Source organism: Bison bison, unplaced genomic scaffold (assembly GCF_000754665.1).
Source record: "Bison bison bison isolate TAMUID 2011002044 unplaced genomic scaffold, Bison_UMD1.0 scf7180017864376, whole genome shotgun sequence".
NCBI lineage: Eukaryota > Metazoa > Chordata > Mammalia > Artiodactyla > Bovidae > Bison > Bison bison.
In genome coordinates, this window is record NW_011494948.1 from 13,441,320 (window position 1) to 13,458,731 (window position 17,412).

At 36.7% G+C, this 17,412-nt stretch overlaps 1 protein-coding gene across 3 annotated transcripts in view; it reads right to left on the reverse strand.

Moving 5' to 3' along the window:
* Nucleotides 1-17,412, reverse strand: part of HAUS6 (HAUS augmin-like complex, subunit 6) — a 42,128-nt gene that overhangs the window by 435 nt on the left and 24,281 nt on the right. For 2 of the 3 annotated variants that reach the window (XM_010857063.1, XM_010857064.1), the window contains 6 exons: nt 15,508-15,589; nt 8,994-9,060; nt 8,498-8,683; nt 6,503-6,638; nt 3,896-4,939; nt 635-2,442 (listed from right to left, as the gene is read on the reverse strand). In XM_010857063.1, the coding sequence (XP_010855365.1) occupies nt 2,381-2,442; nt 3,896-4,939; nt 6,503-6,638; nt 8,498-8,683; nt 8,994-9,060; nt 15,508-15,589 (1,577 nt within the window). In that variant the 3' untranslated portion in view covers nt 635-2,380. Of the gene's footprint in view, nt 1-634; nt 2,443-3,895; nt 4,940-6,502; nt 6,639-8,497; nt 8,684-8,993; nt 9,061-15,507; nt 15,590-17,412 lie in introns of those variants that run through there. The other variant, XR_826803.1, reaches the window with a different exon arrangement.

Genomic DNA, 17,412 nt, shown 5'->3' on the forward strand with positions numbered 1-17,412 from the left:
GATCTTAGTTTTCTGAATGTTGAGTTTTAAGCCAACTTTTTCACTCTCCTCTTTCACTTTCATCAAGAGGCTCTTTAGTTCTTCACTTTCTGCCAAACAGTTTCCTTATCAAACAGCTAAGATCTATAAAGCAGTATGGTGTGAATAGTGTACCTAGCTTCTTTAAGAAACCCCAGGACTAAAGGCAAATTATATCCCCTGGCACTGACTCTCAAGTTTCTTATTAAGCCTAACAATTACCAGGGAAGCATATTTAAAAGTGGAAATTTCTAATCCTCATTTTAGACCTACAGAATCCACATTTTTTAAGATGTATCCCAGGTAATTTCTTGAGTCCATCTTAGACAAGTCATTTAAAGAAGGTCCCTAGCTTTGGTATCATTATCTATAAAATAGGTACAATATCACTATCTTACAGAGGTTTAAGAATTAATTGATAAAATTTGTATTATTAAGTATCTAATACATATTATTAAGTATATGGGTTTCCCAAGTGGTGCTAGTGGTAAAGAACCCACTTGCCAATCCAGGAGACGTGAGAGACTCGGGTTCAATCCCTGGGTGGGGAAGATCCCCTGGAGGAGGGAATGGCAATCCACTCCAGTATTCCTGCCTGGAGAATCCCATGGACAGAGAAGCCTGGTGGGCTACAGTCCATGGGGTCACCAGGAGTTGGATATGACTGAAGCAACTTAACATGCACACATATTAAGTATCTAGGAATGGCTCTGGCAATTTGTAGATGCTAGTATGAGAGCTGCACCTTCTCCTTAACATATTAATTTTGAGCTTACCAGTACTGGGTTTCTTAAGGCTAAAGAACAATTTCCTTGTAGACCTGCAGAATCCCTATTTGTTCTATTAACTAATAAAAGAATATGCCACCTGAGGAGAAGCTTTTCTCTTCCACTTTCTTTTCCACTGCTAATAGAGTAATTATATGTGTTTTTCTTATGTCTTTTCTCACACACACCCACACACACATGCCTGGCCTTCAAACTTGGATCAAACAAGCAACACAAAAGAAAATAAGCCAAAATGAGTCATGAAAGATGAACTATTAAGCCCATCTACTTCCAGAACTCTCTCCTTCAACTTTTCTCCTCTTCTGGCCAGTTTCTTGGCAAATGGACAAAGCTGCGATGGTTAAGAGCTGGCATTAGACACAGGGGTGCTGTAGGTGCTATAACCCTTCCAGCATGTACTTAACCTCCTGGTTCACAGAGGGTAATGGCATGTATTCACCTGAATGCTAAAGACAAGCCTTTCTCTTGGCTGGGAGGCCTGACTAAATCAGGCAGGACACTATACAAGAGACCTCACATCTGCCTCCCATTTAGAGTCCAGAAAGCCCACTCCTGCAGCCATATCCTACACCTTGGCCTTTTAGTTCTGAGGTCTTGTTGGTTTATTAAGGAAGGAAAATAGCGTTAAACCCTAGCTTCATCACCGACTTAGCTGTGTAACACTGAACAAGTTATTTAACCCCAAATTCAGTTTTTTCAAGTTAATTTGAAGCTGTTCTATAGGCAGTTGGGGAACTGATGGTTTCTGAGGAGGAAAGTAGCAATACAAATTAGCTCCCCCAAAAGTAGTGCCCCTCCAACAAAAAATACAGACTAATTTATTTTTTTCTGTTCAAATAAAACACTAGAGTTAAATTCTCAAAGTCTAAATTAGTCTAAACATAAAACTGCTATACAATCCACTGAATGGATTTATAGTTATTGTCCCTCAAAAATATCTAGTCATCTTCCACTTTTTTCTTTCTACCCCAGTCTTCACTATCATCACAGGCACTTTATTCTATCAAACATCATTTTTCAGGACCAACCTACTTGAATAATCATTAAGCCTCTTTAGAGCTTTCCCAAACTTAAACTTTGTCATTTTTACTATACATTACTCTCCTCACTTAATAGAAGTTATTTCCCTAAAAAGAAAAATCATATATCTAATAGCTATTAAGTAAACCACTTGATAAAATTACATCAAAAACTACTCATCTTTATGTTAATTAACTGAATTAGGACATAATAAATTAGCCTACTACCTTGTCATTTACTTCATGCTTACAATATTACTCTGGCTTCCTGGGTAGCTCAAATGATAAAGAATCTCAAGAAAGAAACCAAAATGACTTCACAGTTGCTTTCCAATACTTCACAGTTCAACCCCCTATCCATACAAAGCAAGAAAATCCAAACATATTCTCCTTACCTAAAAACAGTAGAAAAGGCTAACAGGCATTATTTAAGACTTTTTTAGACTTTGAAAAACAGTTACACTTCCCATGTGTATTTAAACTGCAAATTAGTTTTTATTTTATGTCATTGCTTCAAATTAAGTGCATCACAGTTAAACTGACTGGGCTACTGCTTCATCTTGTTGAGTCAGATGGAGATACTTCTGCATCAAGGCTCTTATTCAAGATTTCTTCTTCTGCAAAATTGATTTTAAAAAGAGAAAAAAAAGGATAAACATTATAAAGAAAAAGTATGTCAAATTCCATGTAATAGCAAACTTCAGTCTTCAGAAAAAGTTCACAGGCAAATACGTAAATGTGATAAAATTACCGTTATTCTCACTGAGGTACCTCTTTGCCAGAGGTACATCTGTCCTAGAATACTTTTTAACACACCAGTGTTTAATTATCATGGGCAAATCAGAATGATTTATAATCTGTATTACCAGATCTATATCTGTTCTAGCATGCTTTAAGAGCAGTGTTTGTTTTGTTGAAGTACAGGTGATTTACAATATTGTATTAGATTTAGATGGACAAAGTGATTTATATATTTCTTACTACCTATATTATATTGATTTTATATTTTTTAACATATACATTATACATATTTTATACTATATTACAAATTTTTCCATTATTTTCCATTATAGGTTATTATAAGATATTGAATACAGTTCCAAGAGCAATTGTTTTTAACTCTTTATGATGAGCCAAACTTATCTGCCATTCAGCTTCAATAATTATTAATACTAATTGTTACAAGTTGAACTGTGTCCCTTCCAAAAGAAGTTCTAACTTCTGTACCTCATGTTAAAGTACATGTTCTGTACCTGTTGTTAAAGTTCTAACCCCTGTACTTCAGAATATGGCTTTATTTGGAAATAGGGTCACTGCAGACATATTCAGTTAAGAGTAGATGGGAGCACAATGGGCTGTCAGTCTATACGACGAGTATCCTTATAGGAAGGTACATAGAACACAAGGGGAGAATGCCATGTGCAGGTGGAGGCAGAGATGAACTACGCTGCCACAAGCTAAAGAACACCTGGGAGTATCAGAAGCTAGAAAAGTCAAGGATCATCCTCTGTGATTTCAGAGGGAACATGGTCATGCCAACACTGTGAGCCTGAGTACTACCCTCCAAAACTTGTTTCCTCCAGAAACAAAAAAATTTCTGTTGTCTTAAGCCACCAAGTTTGTGGTACTTTGTTATGGCAGCCCTAGGAAAGTAGTACACTGACCCATCTTGTCACCACACCCCCATCAAATTACTTCAAAGCAAATCATAGATACTATAAGTTTTGAGATATTTCTTAACGTTTTTAGAACCATCTTCCATTAGTGAAGATTTTGACAAGATCTGTTTTCAGTAGTTTGTATTACAAAAGCAACAGGTTCCAGGATTTTGATTTTGTTTTCCACCCCTGTCCCATACCAGTTGTAAGTTATATACATCATCTCATCACAAGAGATTCTGAAAGTACCCATAAAAATGATGGATTCACTTTTCTCATCCTGACTGAAGGAATAAGGAATATATTCTGTCTCATTAACAAGATCATGTAACAGTCACTGAATACTATTTTTACGAGAAGTTGAGAGAAAACTTTCAACAGGTCAATATGCCCACGTCTAGTTAAATCTTACCTGTTAAATTAGATAGAAGTTCTCCAAGGCTACATGGTATTGTGGTCTTCAATCTTTGTTCCACTGGAGAAAACTTAATTAGTGGTGAAAGAGACCGTTTTCTTTCACCAAGGGACATGCGTGAAGATGGTTTTGTATAGTCAATATGCAAATCATGAATGCCCAAAAAATTAAGCATATCATCAGTCTGCATCTTTTGTGGAGCAAGGCTCAATTCTGGTTTGTGTCTTTCAAGTATTTCAGGATTAGAGAGGTAAATTTCTTCCCTTTGCTTGGATGGAGATTTCTTCAGAGCCTCATATCCACTGCAAGTAGCCTGTAAATTGAAGTCTGATTCTGGAGTAGTCTGTTTTTCTCCCACAACATCTTCTGTGAAAATGCCACTGTGCATAGGACTATTTGGTTCCAGGTTAAAAGTGGCCTCTGTACTACTGGGGCTAATAAGACTTATGTGACCAACTTCTGGAAGAGTTTCATGTAATATGCCAAAATCACCATCTTTAAAACTGGAACTAATTTCACTTGATACCTGAAAACAGTTCCATAACATACTGTTATACATGGAAAAGTCTTTGTAAGAAGCTTTTGATTGGTCTGATATTTTAATATTATCTTCTTCACTGCTACCTAACACATTTCTTCTATTGCCTACAGCAGGGGAAAATGTCTCTATTTGGCAAGTTTCTAAAAGTTTGTTCTGTAAAGTTGTACAGTCCAAATCTTGCATACAAATTATGTCCTTATTTAACAAATCTGATGGATTTTGTGTTGTTGGTTCACCTATGCAAGTGGTCACCACGGGTTTCTGAGGCACACACTCGAGGCAATCTGAAACAACTTTCTCTTCAGGCAGATGAGAATGACTAGAATTGGACACAGTGGCTGCTGACAAGAAACTGGCCATGCTAAACTCTTTTTGATTGTGCACCACAGGTAAGGATTCTGGCAATTCTTCTCTACGTTCAGTATCCACTTGAATTGGTTCTGTACTTCTGTTATCTTCTGTATCAACAGCTTTTCTCCATGAGCTCCGAATTTCACTTACTAATTAAATGAAGAGGGAAATAACACAAGTTGCTAATAAATTCCCAAACAGAACATGCAATTAAACATTTCATTTCTCGTGCTCAAGATAAAGCTGCTGACTCAGTATATGTTCATAGGTATGCCAGCTGAATGACAAGGCTCCACAATATACCAAAGTCCAACAACATCAAAGAACCACATCTCCAAATGATCACACAACAAACAAAAGCTGTTCCTGAAATATGCATATACTTTTACACAGCACATACAAATTACATGTGTTTAAAAGATATTTTCTTGTCCATCTAGGCCAGGGTTCAGCAAACTTTTTCTATAAAGGGCCAAATAGTAATACATCAGGTTTTGCACACCATCTTGTCTGTGGCAACTGTTCAGTTCTGTCACTGTTGTGCGAAAGCAGCCATAAAAGATATGCTGACAAATGAACAAAGAAAGAAAGTGAAGCCGTTCAGTCATGTCTGACTTTTTGCAACCCCATGGACTGTAGCCCACCAGGCTACAGAATCCCATGTAGTCCATGGGATTCTCCAGGCAAGAATACTGGAGTGGGTTGCCATTTCCTTCTCCAAGGGATCTTCCCAACCCAGGTCTCCCGCATTGCAGGCAGACGCGTTAACCTCTGAGCCACCAGGGAAGCCCTACAAATGAACAAGGTTGTGTTCAAAACAACTTTATTTATAAAAACATACAGTGGGCGGATGTGGTTCACAAGATGTAGTTTGCCAAACACCAACCTATACAGTGGCTAGGTTCAACCTGAACTGAATCCATTTAACTTTCAATATGTCATTTCTAGTAGTATAATGGAAATTACACTTACTCACTCACCCAGGATGATGTGCCTACATGAGGACAAGAATATCAGAACTTTGCCTATGTGATACAGGTTGTAAGGAGAAACTACTGGAGAATCTGACAAGCTTGGGAGCAATAGATGAGATCTCTGTACACACAGTTTTTGGCTGATGCTGCTGGCTGTTGACTAGAAGAATATGACCTCCATACTCTATAAGTGGGCTTCCCAGGTGGCTCAGTGGTAAAGAATCTTCCTGCCAATGCAGGAGACATGGGTTTGATCCCAGGTCAAGGAGATCTCCTGGAGAAGGAAATGGCAACCTACTACAGTATCCTTGCCTGGGAGATCCCATAGACAGAGGAGCCTAGCAGGCAACAGTCCATGGGGTCACACAAAAGAGTCAGACACCACTTAGCAACTAAACAACAACTCTATAAATGTTGATCACAAATCAGATGTGGAGGCAGAGGATTTTATTAAGTAATCAACTAAAATATTTTCCAGGAAAAAGCCAAGTAAAACAACAAACACAAAACTGTATAGTCATCAGGGCAAAATAATACTGCTGAAGGACTGCCATATGAGTGACAGTGCTCACAGTATTTCAGTAAAAGTCCCCCACATCAAAACAAATAGAGCCAATGCCACTAAACTGAAAGATACAGAAAACAATTTTAAAATGAATTTCAGAAGATCTGTCAGACCATGGTTCTAACAGTAGTATGTCTAAGAAAGAAAAGTGACCAAAAGCATTATTAACTTACTCAAGTTTTCTGGAGTTCGGGGAATTTGACTCCTTGTTAAGAATGGGTTAGAAATTAGAGAGTCAATTAGTTCCTCTAATTTTACTTCTTTTTCTTCAGAGAGCTGTGGTGAATTAGATAAAACTGCCCTTGCGACCTAAAACAGAAAAGAAAATCAAAAATATAAAGCCCACTGGTAGACTACAACAAAAGCCATAATAACAGCAACATGCACAAAAATAAGCTCAATAATGTAGCTCCCAGACACTTCATACAGACTATAGAGGCACAATCCTATAAGGTGAAATCAAAGCCCAAACCCATTTCCTCCCTTCTTATCTTAAATGAATATCCTGTTACATAGAGAAAAAGATAAATCTTTATACCTGGAAAGATTTAGACATAGATAGTTCTGACTACAGTGATCTGAGCTATATGCCACACTTATGAGCTTCACAATTCCATATCTGCTAAAATGACCAGTTCTAAAGCATACAGGTTCTTCTTAAAGTCCACTGAACAGTAGCACCTCTATTAATAGAGTACATTATGGTGACAACATACTTCTTTCTCATAAATTAGTGAACAAAACATAGGAATATATTTTTAAAATAGAGAAAAGCATACGATATGAAAATAACATTCTATACTAAATTTTAATAAAACCAGGAAACAAAAATAAGTAAATTAAAATCTCTGTGCCCTGAGATTCCTAAAAAAGAAACTGCCTACAACCATAATCAAACTGACTCCAGTTCACCCTCCTCCATGAAAAGAGATGGCTTCTCAGAATTCTAACACTAAATATTCCTTGTCATAAACACCACTATTGTTGTTGTTTAGTCACTAAGTTGTGTCTGATTCATTTGCAACCCCACGGACTGTAGCCCACCAGGCTCTTCTATCCGTGGGATTTCCCGAGCAAGAATACTGGAGTGGGTTGTCATTTTCTTCTTCAGAGGATCTTCCCAATCCAGAGATTGAACCCAAGTCTCCTGCATCAGGAGGCAGATTCTTTACCACTGAGACACCAGGGAAGCCCTGTCATAAACACTATTAGAATTAATTTCACTTTTCAGACCTTTATGAGATGTTAGGACTCTCCTCTTCCATCCCTTCTCATACCACTGCTACTATCAATTCTTTTAGCCAAAAAATGTGCCTTTCCTCCCATATCAGGAAAGAAAAAAAGAATGACTAACCATCTTTTCTTTAGTACAGAGTCAATCAGCTAATACAGAGAAACAAAAAATTTTAGAGATTTAAAAATACTTAAGAGACCACGAAACAATGAATGAATCAATATGCACTAAACCAAAATTTTCTTTCAGTTGCTCAGGAATGTAAAACAGCTGATATACTTTCTGGCTGTTTATCCAAATTCAAACAATGGGAAATATGTAATAAAAATAACATTAAAGAATAGCCTAGCCATTTAATTTATGTAAACTGAGTTCTAATACTCAGCATTAGTAGTAGTATACGGTCACTTACCAGTGAAAAGTAGAAAAGTATTAGGAACAGAGCTGGTTAAGAAAACCAAGATCATAAACAATCATGCATTTATTCACTTCTGAAATATTTAAAAAGCAGGACAAAACTTTTGCTTAGTGATAATATATATTATATAGCCTTTGTTCTAAAATTCAAAAACAGAGGAAGCTCAGCTAAGAAATAGATAACAGAGTATTTTAATAAAGTATAATGATTGGGTGTTATCTATCCAACAATTTATATAATGATTAATTCAAAAAATATTATACATGTATTATTTTTACACTCTTGGATAGTTATAGAATGGGACATGGGTTCTAAACCATGGATGTAATCTTAAGTAAGTTTACTTCATTATATCTTTCCTACTTTAGGGGAGGATAAACTTTGCTTTTTTTATTATCTGTGACCTCCTTTCCAAAAATACCCTAGTTAATCAATAATTAACTATACTTCACTTATAACCCCAAACCATCAAGAAAATAATATATTTCAGTATACTTATTACAATATTTTTCTAACCTCTTCTACCAGATGATCTTGCTCCTTCTGGAATGGATTGCTTTTTTTAGCTGGCAGAGACCCTCCACACGCACTACTATCTGTATTCTTTACACTATTTGATGATGAAGAGTCTTCTACATTAAATTCTGGTGTTTTCTTAGGAACTGTTTCATTTTTCTCTCTAAGAGTTACCAACTTTGTGTCCTGAAAAAGATAGATGTATAATGTTAAAAACTTAATAATGGTACCTGATCTTTATTAGAGGTTCTAGAGTTATCATGAACCTATAAAAAGTTGTTAACATTACTATAAAAACTATGTTCACTGACACAATTTAAAAATTCCAATATTCCCATTTAGAAGTAGTAAAAAATGTATAAATAGGAGTGGTACATAATGTTCACAAACAGGGAAGTGTGAAAACAAATTTAATTTGAGATATCAACAAAAGTAAAGAATATTTTATCATAAATAATTATGGTCAGAATTAATTTTAAATTGTTTTAAAACGTACCTTTTCAAGTAATGTAACAATGTCTCCACCTAATGGTGGAACTGGCTGTAACGGGAAAGAAGCAGGGCTAAAAGGAAAAATATTATTAAATCCAAGTTATGAATAAGAAAGAATTCCATTCACTTGATATATCTAAATATTGTAAAGAAACTGTCTGCCCCGTATCTGTCCGTTACGATTTCTCTCAATTCGTCCCGGTCATCAAAAGGCAGTGTATTATTCTAGGGAGGTATAGTGACAATTAGAGCAGTACTTCAGCCCAATTTGTGTATCAGCCTCCCAAATTTGAATATTTTCCTTACCCACTAGGTATTTTAAGTCAACAGCATTTTTTACACAGGTTAGATGACTTGATGAACACTCAGAAACTTGAGTACAGGGTAAAAACAAATTCAGTTAACTAATAATAATCACATTATTGCCAGAAGATTCCGTGGAGAAGGAAATGGCAACCCACTCCAATACTCTTGCCTGGAAAATTCCATGGACTGAGCAGCCTAATAGGCTACAGTTCATGGGGTCGCAAAGAATCAGACACGACTGAGCGACTTCACTTTCACTTTCTTTCAGGCTTCAGATAACAGAAGCATTGTAGCAGCAACTGTAAGCTTCTTTGGATATTTCAGGTCCAAAAGCAATTTCTCTTACGCTGAATTTTTTATGGCCAATATATTATAGTAAAGTCATAAAACTTTAATTTGTGACATTCTACACTGTGCGCATGCTAAGTTACTTCAACTGGATCCAACTCTGTGACCCCGTGGACTGTAGCCCGCCAGGCTCCTCTATCCACGGGATTCTCCAGGCAAGAATACTGGAGTGGGTTGCCATGCCCTCCTCCAGGGGATCTTACCAACCCAGGGATCGAACCAGCATCTCTTGTCTCCTGCATTGGCAGGTGAGTTCTTTACCACCGAGCCACTTGGGAAGTCCTATTCTACACGTTTTGGCTTGTCTCAGGTCAGATTTGGAGAAGGAAGTGGCAAACCACTCCTGTATTCTTGCCTGGAGAATCCCATGGACGGAGGAACCTGACAGGTCATGGCTCATAGGGTTGCAGAGTCGGACACGACTGAAGCGACTAAGCATTCAAGCACGCATTCTACACATAGTGTTCCTTAATCTCTTAGATTCTCTTGCCCCTTTTGGTAAACATGAAAACCTTACACATCTTTTCACTATAATTACAAAAGAGGGTATTAAATATTTTTTAAGCCTTCAAAGTAATGATAACTTTAATCATTTATCTTCATCTTGAAAGTGCTTTCAAATTCAATCACGGATTGGGTCTGCTCACTGACCAAAAGCCTCACAGGTAAAGTGAAAGGTAGGATTACCACTTTCAACATCAAGCATACCGATTTTTTCCTTTCTGTTCATAGGAAAGTACAAACAGCTTTGCAAATATTTTACATAATAGCAAATATTCTTTTCAAACTTTTTCAAATGTGCTCTTCTTGAAATCTACCTTCCAAACATAATTCAAAAATCACTGAAATTGCTCAAGCCTCAACTTTGTCTTGACAGGATATGATCTAGATATCTAGAGCAAAAGATGAATAATTACTATTTAGCGTGACTTCATCCAAATTCTTCACCAAACTTGACATGAAAATGATCAGAAAGCCCTTTAAAGCAGGGCCAGCAAGGTATGGACAAACACCACTAAGATGCCACCAAAAGACTAGTGAGCTCCTTAAGGACGAAGACTATGTCTTACCAAAGGCTATTCCCAAGTCCTAACAGTGCCTGGCACTTGGTAGTACCACACATATATGTAACTGATTAATGGATGGATTGATCAATGAATAAATGCCACTTGAAGATGAGGTTCTAATAGATGCCACCAAATTTTTCTACTTGAATCATTCTTGCAGAGTCTCATAAGAGAGAAAAATGAAACCACATTCTATACCTCTTCTCTCTCATTTCGGAAGTGGCAACATGCTGTTAGTCTTGCTAATATCTTGATTCAACTTTAAACTGAATTGAGCGAGCCCTGGCTCAGTCCTTACTCTCTACCCACTTGCCATGCCAAAACTGAGGCCCAAGAAATCCAGATAAAAAGGGTACTGATCCTATTGTGGAAATTTACCCTAAAAACATTTCCAAAAGAAAAAAGACATGCTTTCTATAGTAAAATTTTAAGGAAAACCTAAAGTCTAAAAATAAAATATTACACAGCTATTTTAAGTGGTTATATAATGTTAAACACATACACAAACTTAAAAAAATGTATTTATGCTATGATAATGCTGAGAAAATTTTGTATTTTAGAATACAAAACTATATTCATGCTTTGATTAGAACTAAAATTATAAGTAAAGTCTAAAAAGTACTTGGGAAAGAATCTGAAAAGTGATTTGTTAGAAATTTTAGCTAGTTTTTTAAATTTTTCATTTGTTGTTGTTATTACAATATGTCTACAACTAACACAGAAATAATTAAAGAAGAAGGAAATAATAAAATGAGATTAGAATTCAATTTCTAAGTCTAAGGATGTTTATTTGGAATGCATGCAATATCACACTGCCCTATCTTTGAAATGCAATAAAGGAGAAACTCTAGAGTGTAAAGGTCTAGAAGAACTGCATCACCACCACTAGAAATATCATGGAACCCTCCTTTCCAGAAACCACTGCAAAGAAAGGTACTATGCACAGTGTGCAGCAAAGGCATCACCAATTGAATTGATTGTAGGTATAGTGAAGCCTCCATCACTCTGATCAAAACCAAGCCAGGAGATTTATGGAGAAGACTCCTTATATTTTAGTACTTGTAAAAAGTCAAACAACACACTTACTCTAAAAACTACATTCATTTCATGTTTTTTAACTGAATAGCTTAACCATTTTCACATATGAATTTCCCAATTAACTACAGTAACACTGATGTAAGATGATGCCTCTATAAATATTTAGTGTAACAGCTGTACTATATGCCAAAAAGGGGTATTTCTTTAAGTGCAATCTACCCACATTACACATGAAACATTGTATTACAAAATACTTTTTTAATAAACAATTCTGAGAAGAAATTTTACTTCTACATCTCAGTAATTCAACTCTTCACCTCTCTTCTACTCTTCTATTAAGCAGTAATAAATTTTCATTTCCCATTAAGCATTTATCCTTCATCACCAAAAGCCTTCCTCTACCTTCTTTTAATATCCCAACCTATAAGTAAAATTAAGCATCAAAAGACAGTTAAAAGCTCCAGGAGCTTGAAAGAGGATAAATGAGGAACTGAAATTATTTAAAACAAATTTTTCCAATTTTAAGAGAATTCTATTTGAATTAAATTTTTAAGGGCTAAGTGTCTGGCTCCTGTAGAATTCTGATAGTATATCTTAGTACAAAATTCTACCTCAAGAAAGAATCTTAAGGTTCATGTTGTTCAAAAATAAAATCAGATTTGTGAATTAATCTACTAACTCCATTAATTTTTAGTCCAGCAAGAGATGTTAATCAAAATTAATTTGTTCTCTCAAGAAAAGACATGAAAAAATAACTGAGACTGGGAGCACCAACTATTTCCCTCTAAGAGGCATGCTTTAAGAACAACTGTGATAAGAGGGTAAAATTAGCAAGCCCAATAACTTTAGTTTCTTCAATACCAGGTCCTCACTGAATATTTCATTATATTTCTTTAGGTACTTAGAAAATCAACATCACATCCATATCTAAAAACAAAAATAAAATTCTTTCACAAGTAGTCCAGACCGTCTATGAACAGAAAATTACTGCAGAGCAAACTGCCAATAGCATAATTTCGCATTTAAGTTTTGACTCTGGTTATGGTGTTTTTTGATCTGTGGTGGTGGAGAAGACTCTTGAGAGTCCCTTGCATGGCAAGGAGATCAAACCAGTCAATCCTAAAGGAAATCAGTCCTGAATATTCACTGGAAGGACTGATGCGGAAGCTGAAACTCCAGTACTTTGGCCACCTGATGCAAAGAACTGAAAAGACCCTGATGCTTGGAAAGATTGAAGGCAGGAGGAGAAGGGGACGACAGAGGATGAGATGGCTGGATGGCATCACCAATTCGATGGACACGAGTTTGAGCAAGTTCCGGGCGTTGGTGATGGACAGGGAAACCTGGCATGCTGCAGTCCATGGGGTCACAAAGAGTCAGACACGACGGCACGACTGAACTGAACTCAATGGTGTTTTAGTTTATTATAACTTACTAAGAGCAGTGGCCACAGGACTGGAAAAGGTCAGTTTTCATTCCAACCCCAAAGAAAGGCAATGCCAAAGAATGCTCAAACTACCGCACAATTGCACTCATTTCCCACGCTAGTAAAGTAATGCTCAAAATTCTCCAAGCCAGGCTTCAGCAATAGGTGAACCAAGAACTTCCAGATATTCAAGCTGGTTTTAGAAAAGGCAGAGAAACCAGAGATCAAATTGCCAACATCCGCTGGATCATGGAAAAAGCAAAAGAGTTCCAGAAAAACATCTATTTCTGCTTTATTGACTATGCCAAAGCCTTTGACTGTGTGGATCACAATAAACTGTGGAAAATTCTGAAAGAGATGGGCATACCAGACCACCTGACCTACCTCTTGAGAAACCTATATGCAGGTCAGGAAGCAACATGGAACTGGACATGGAACAACGGACTGGTTCCAAATAGGAAAAGGAGTACGTCAAGGCTGTGTATTGTCACCCTGCTTATTTAACTTATATGCAGAATACATCATGAGAAACACTGGGCTGGAAGAAGCACAAGCTGGAATCAAGATTGCCGGGAGAAATATCAATAACCTCAGATATGCAGATGACACCACCCTTATGGCAGAAAGTGAAGAGGAACTAAAAGGCCTCTTGATGAAAGTAAAAGAGGAGAGTGAAAAAGTTGGCTTAAAGCTCAACATTCAGAAAATGAATATCATGGCATCTGGTCCTATCACTTCATGGGAAATAGATGGGGAAACAGTGGAAACAGTGTCAGACTTTATTTTTTGGGCTCAAAAATCACTGCAGATGGTGACTGCAGCCATGAAATTAAAAGACGCTTACTCCTTGGTGAAAAGTTATGACCAACCTAGATAGCATATTGAAAAGCAGAGCCATTACTTTGCCAACAAAGGTCTGTCTAGTCAAGGCTATGGTTTTTCCAGTGGTCATGTATGGATGCGAGAGTTGGACTGTGAAGAAAGCTGAGTGCCGAAGAATTGATGCTTTCGAACTATGGTGTTGGAGAAGACTCTTGAGAATCCCTTGAACTGCAAGGAGATCCAACCAGTCCATTTTAAAGGAGATAAGCCCTGGGTGTTCTTTGGAAGAAATGATGCTAAAGCTGAAACTCTTGGCCACCTCATGAAAAGAGTTGACTCACTGGAAAAGACTCTGATGGTGGGAGGGATTGGGCGCAGGAGGAAAAGGGGATGACAGAGGATGAGATGGCTGGATGGCATCACCAACTCAATGGACGTGAGTTTGAGTGAACTCCAGGAGATGGTGATGGACAGGGAGGCCTGGCATGCTGCAATTCATGGGGTCGCAAAGAGTCAGACACGACTGAGCGACTGAACTGAACTGAAGAGCATACAAAATGCAGGAGGCTTGAAGTCACTTAAAATTTAGAATCTTAGTTTTAGAATTATTCTAAGTATTTTGTTTCCGTACCTGTGCCTCATTAACATGGGGAAAGTGAACTAAAAGACACCTATTTAAATCAAATGGTAATCTAAAAAATAATAAAAAGGAATCTGTCTAGCATGTCTGTGTTTGACTGCTAGTTAATAATGTTTATTGAAGGAGAAACATATACACATTTAGAGATTTTTGCTTTTATAATCTGACGTCAGTTTATTTAAGGGCCAAAATAGAATAATACAGAAAAAAAGGCAATAAATAAAATAAGACTACTACTAGTTAGTTACAATAAACTAACTAGGTTCAGCTTAATCATGCTAAACTTGGGGATTAGATTGAATCAGAAGTCTTCACTCCAAAAAATTTTTTAAGCATAGAACTCTTTTTATCAAATGGCATATAAAACCCCAATATACAATATAGATAAAAGTAAGCTGCTCAGGTTGAAATGGCAAAGGATGGAACAGCCACAGACTAAGTCTGACTCATCCACAGCATCAGAGGGAGCTGCAGAACACAGACTGAAAACCACCATCTAGGTAATTTCAGAAGTCCCTAAACACTTGGATTTAGTCAACAGTCAACAAGTGATTTCAAAGTTCACAGACACAAAAATGCAAAAATTCCCAAACTTGTATTAGATAATTCTCATATATATCTTTCTCTTCAAAAATTAGGTAATCCCCCTGAGTCTTAACATTTAGATAAGAATGAAGAGGAAAAAATGCCCATGCATCAGAAATGTTGAATCTTTCCAGAAAAGGGGGATCCACAGTGGAAAAACACCATCTGATTAAGAGAAAAAAGTTATAAGCTATCCCATACTAGAGAAGCTTGAAAACTGACTGAAGATGGAACTAAAATTAATGAAGAGGAAAAATAATCAATACGAAAATCAAATCCGTTTTACCTGTTGGGTGGATCAGATTTAGTTTCCAGTGTATCACTTGCTCTTCTGCAATTATTTTCCTGGATATGTTGCTTAGGTGTAACTAAAGGAATAGAAAAATTAATTACTCTTTAATTATGCTTGTACATTCTAATATTTAGAGCTTTCTTGAAGTTCTCAACAGAAGAAAATAAAAAATAATATAAATGCTAATAGGAAAAGATAATTATTCAATTATTAACTATAAAGTAATACACATGACAGTGATGGAGAATCTGTACAATAGGCTCTTCTAAAAAGACAACTCACACAAAGTTTCCCCAAAAGGGACAATCCACAATTCCCTAGTATTATATATAGCCATGTTTCATGTTTAAGTACATAGACAATGCACTTACCAAATAAACCAGCCAAAAAGTTATAGTACTTAGCGTATTTTAACCCAGCATCTACAACATCAACTGCTATGTATTTATTCTTCAACATACCATTTAATAATTATGTCACTGCAGTACTAACAATGGGGAAAAAATTTAAAATGGAGACCTGCCTTCAAGAAATCAGTATAGGAGAGACTATTGATAAGAAAAGCATTATGACATATTGTTACAGTATTATAATACAAGTACACACAGAATGCAAGAAGGCAGAAAGGCACCTGGTCCAGAGTAGGGAACATGAAGAAGCCAAGTACTAGGAGAATAAGGTGCACATTTGGTGTGCCAGGGCATAGCATATATCTAGTGAAGCAGCATAACAGGAAATAAAATTGAAGGAACTCATGGCTGCATTTCAGAGGATATTCCAGGAGCTCCTCTTCTTTCAACATGTTTGATTCTGAAAGATTATTTATACATGTCCAAAGTGTTACTATATAAGAAACCAATGGGTATTGTAAAGTTTTCTTTTAATTCATCATAATGCCACCTTTTAACATTTTCAATAACCTACTAATGATGATGTAGTTTCTGTTATTTATAAAACATTCCAGGGCTTCCCTAGTGGTTCAGCGGTTAACAATCTGCCTTCCAATGCAGGGGACATTGGTTTGATCCCTGGTCCAGGAAGATCCCACATGTCGTGAGGTAACTAAGCCTGTGTGCCACATCTACTAAGCCCACCCTCTAGAGCCCGTGAGCCACAACTGCTGAGACAATGTGCTACAGCCACTGAAACCCACGTGCCCTACGGCCTGTGCTACACAACAAAGAGTAGCCCCTGTTCACTCCAACTGGAGAAAGCCAACAAAGCAACAAAGACCAAACACAGCCATAAATAAATAAATAGATAGATAGAAAACTCTTTTAAAAAATAAATAAATGGAAGTCTTAAAAGCAACCAGAGATCAAAAATTACCTACAAAGGAATGACAATTAGACTGACAGCAAATGTTTCAAAAAGAAGGCAGAAAGTAATGACGGCGTATTATCAAAGTCTCAAGGAAAAATTTAGTCTTGATCTTGAATCCTATAACCAATCTATCATTCATTAAGTAAAGAAGACATTTCTCCAAAGAAGACATACAGATAGTCAACAGACACACGAAAAGATGCTCAACATTGCTAATTATTAGAGAAATGCAAATCAACACCACAATATCAACCTCACAATGGTTAGAATGGCTACCATAAAAAAATCTACAAATAATAAATGCTGGAGAGGATGTGGACACAAGGGAACTCTCCTACACAGGGGACTGTAAACTGGTGCAGCGACTATAGAAAACATATGGAGATTCCTTACAAATCTAAAAGCAAAACTACCATTTGACCCAGCAACTCCATTCCTGGATATATATGCAGAAAAAACAAAAACTCTAATTTGAAAAAACACATGCACCTCAATGTTCATAGCAGCACTATTTATAATAGTTAAGATATGGAAGCAAACCAAGTCTCCATCAACAGATTACTGGCTGAAGAAGAG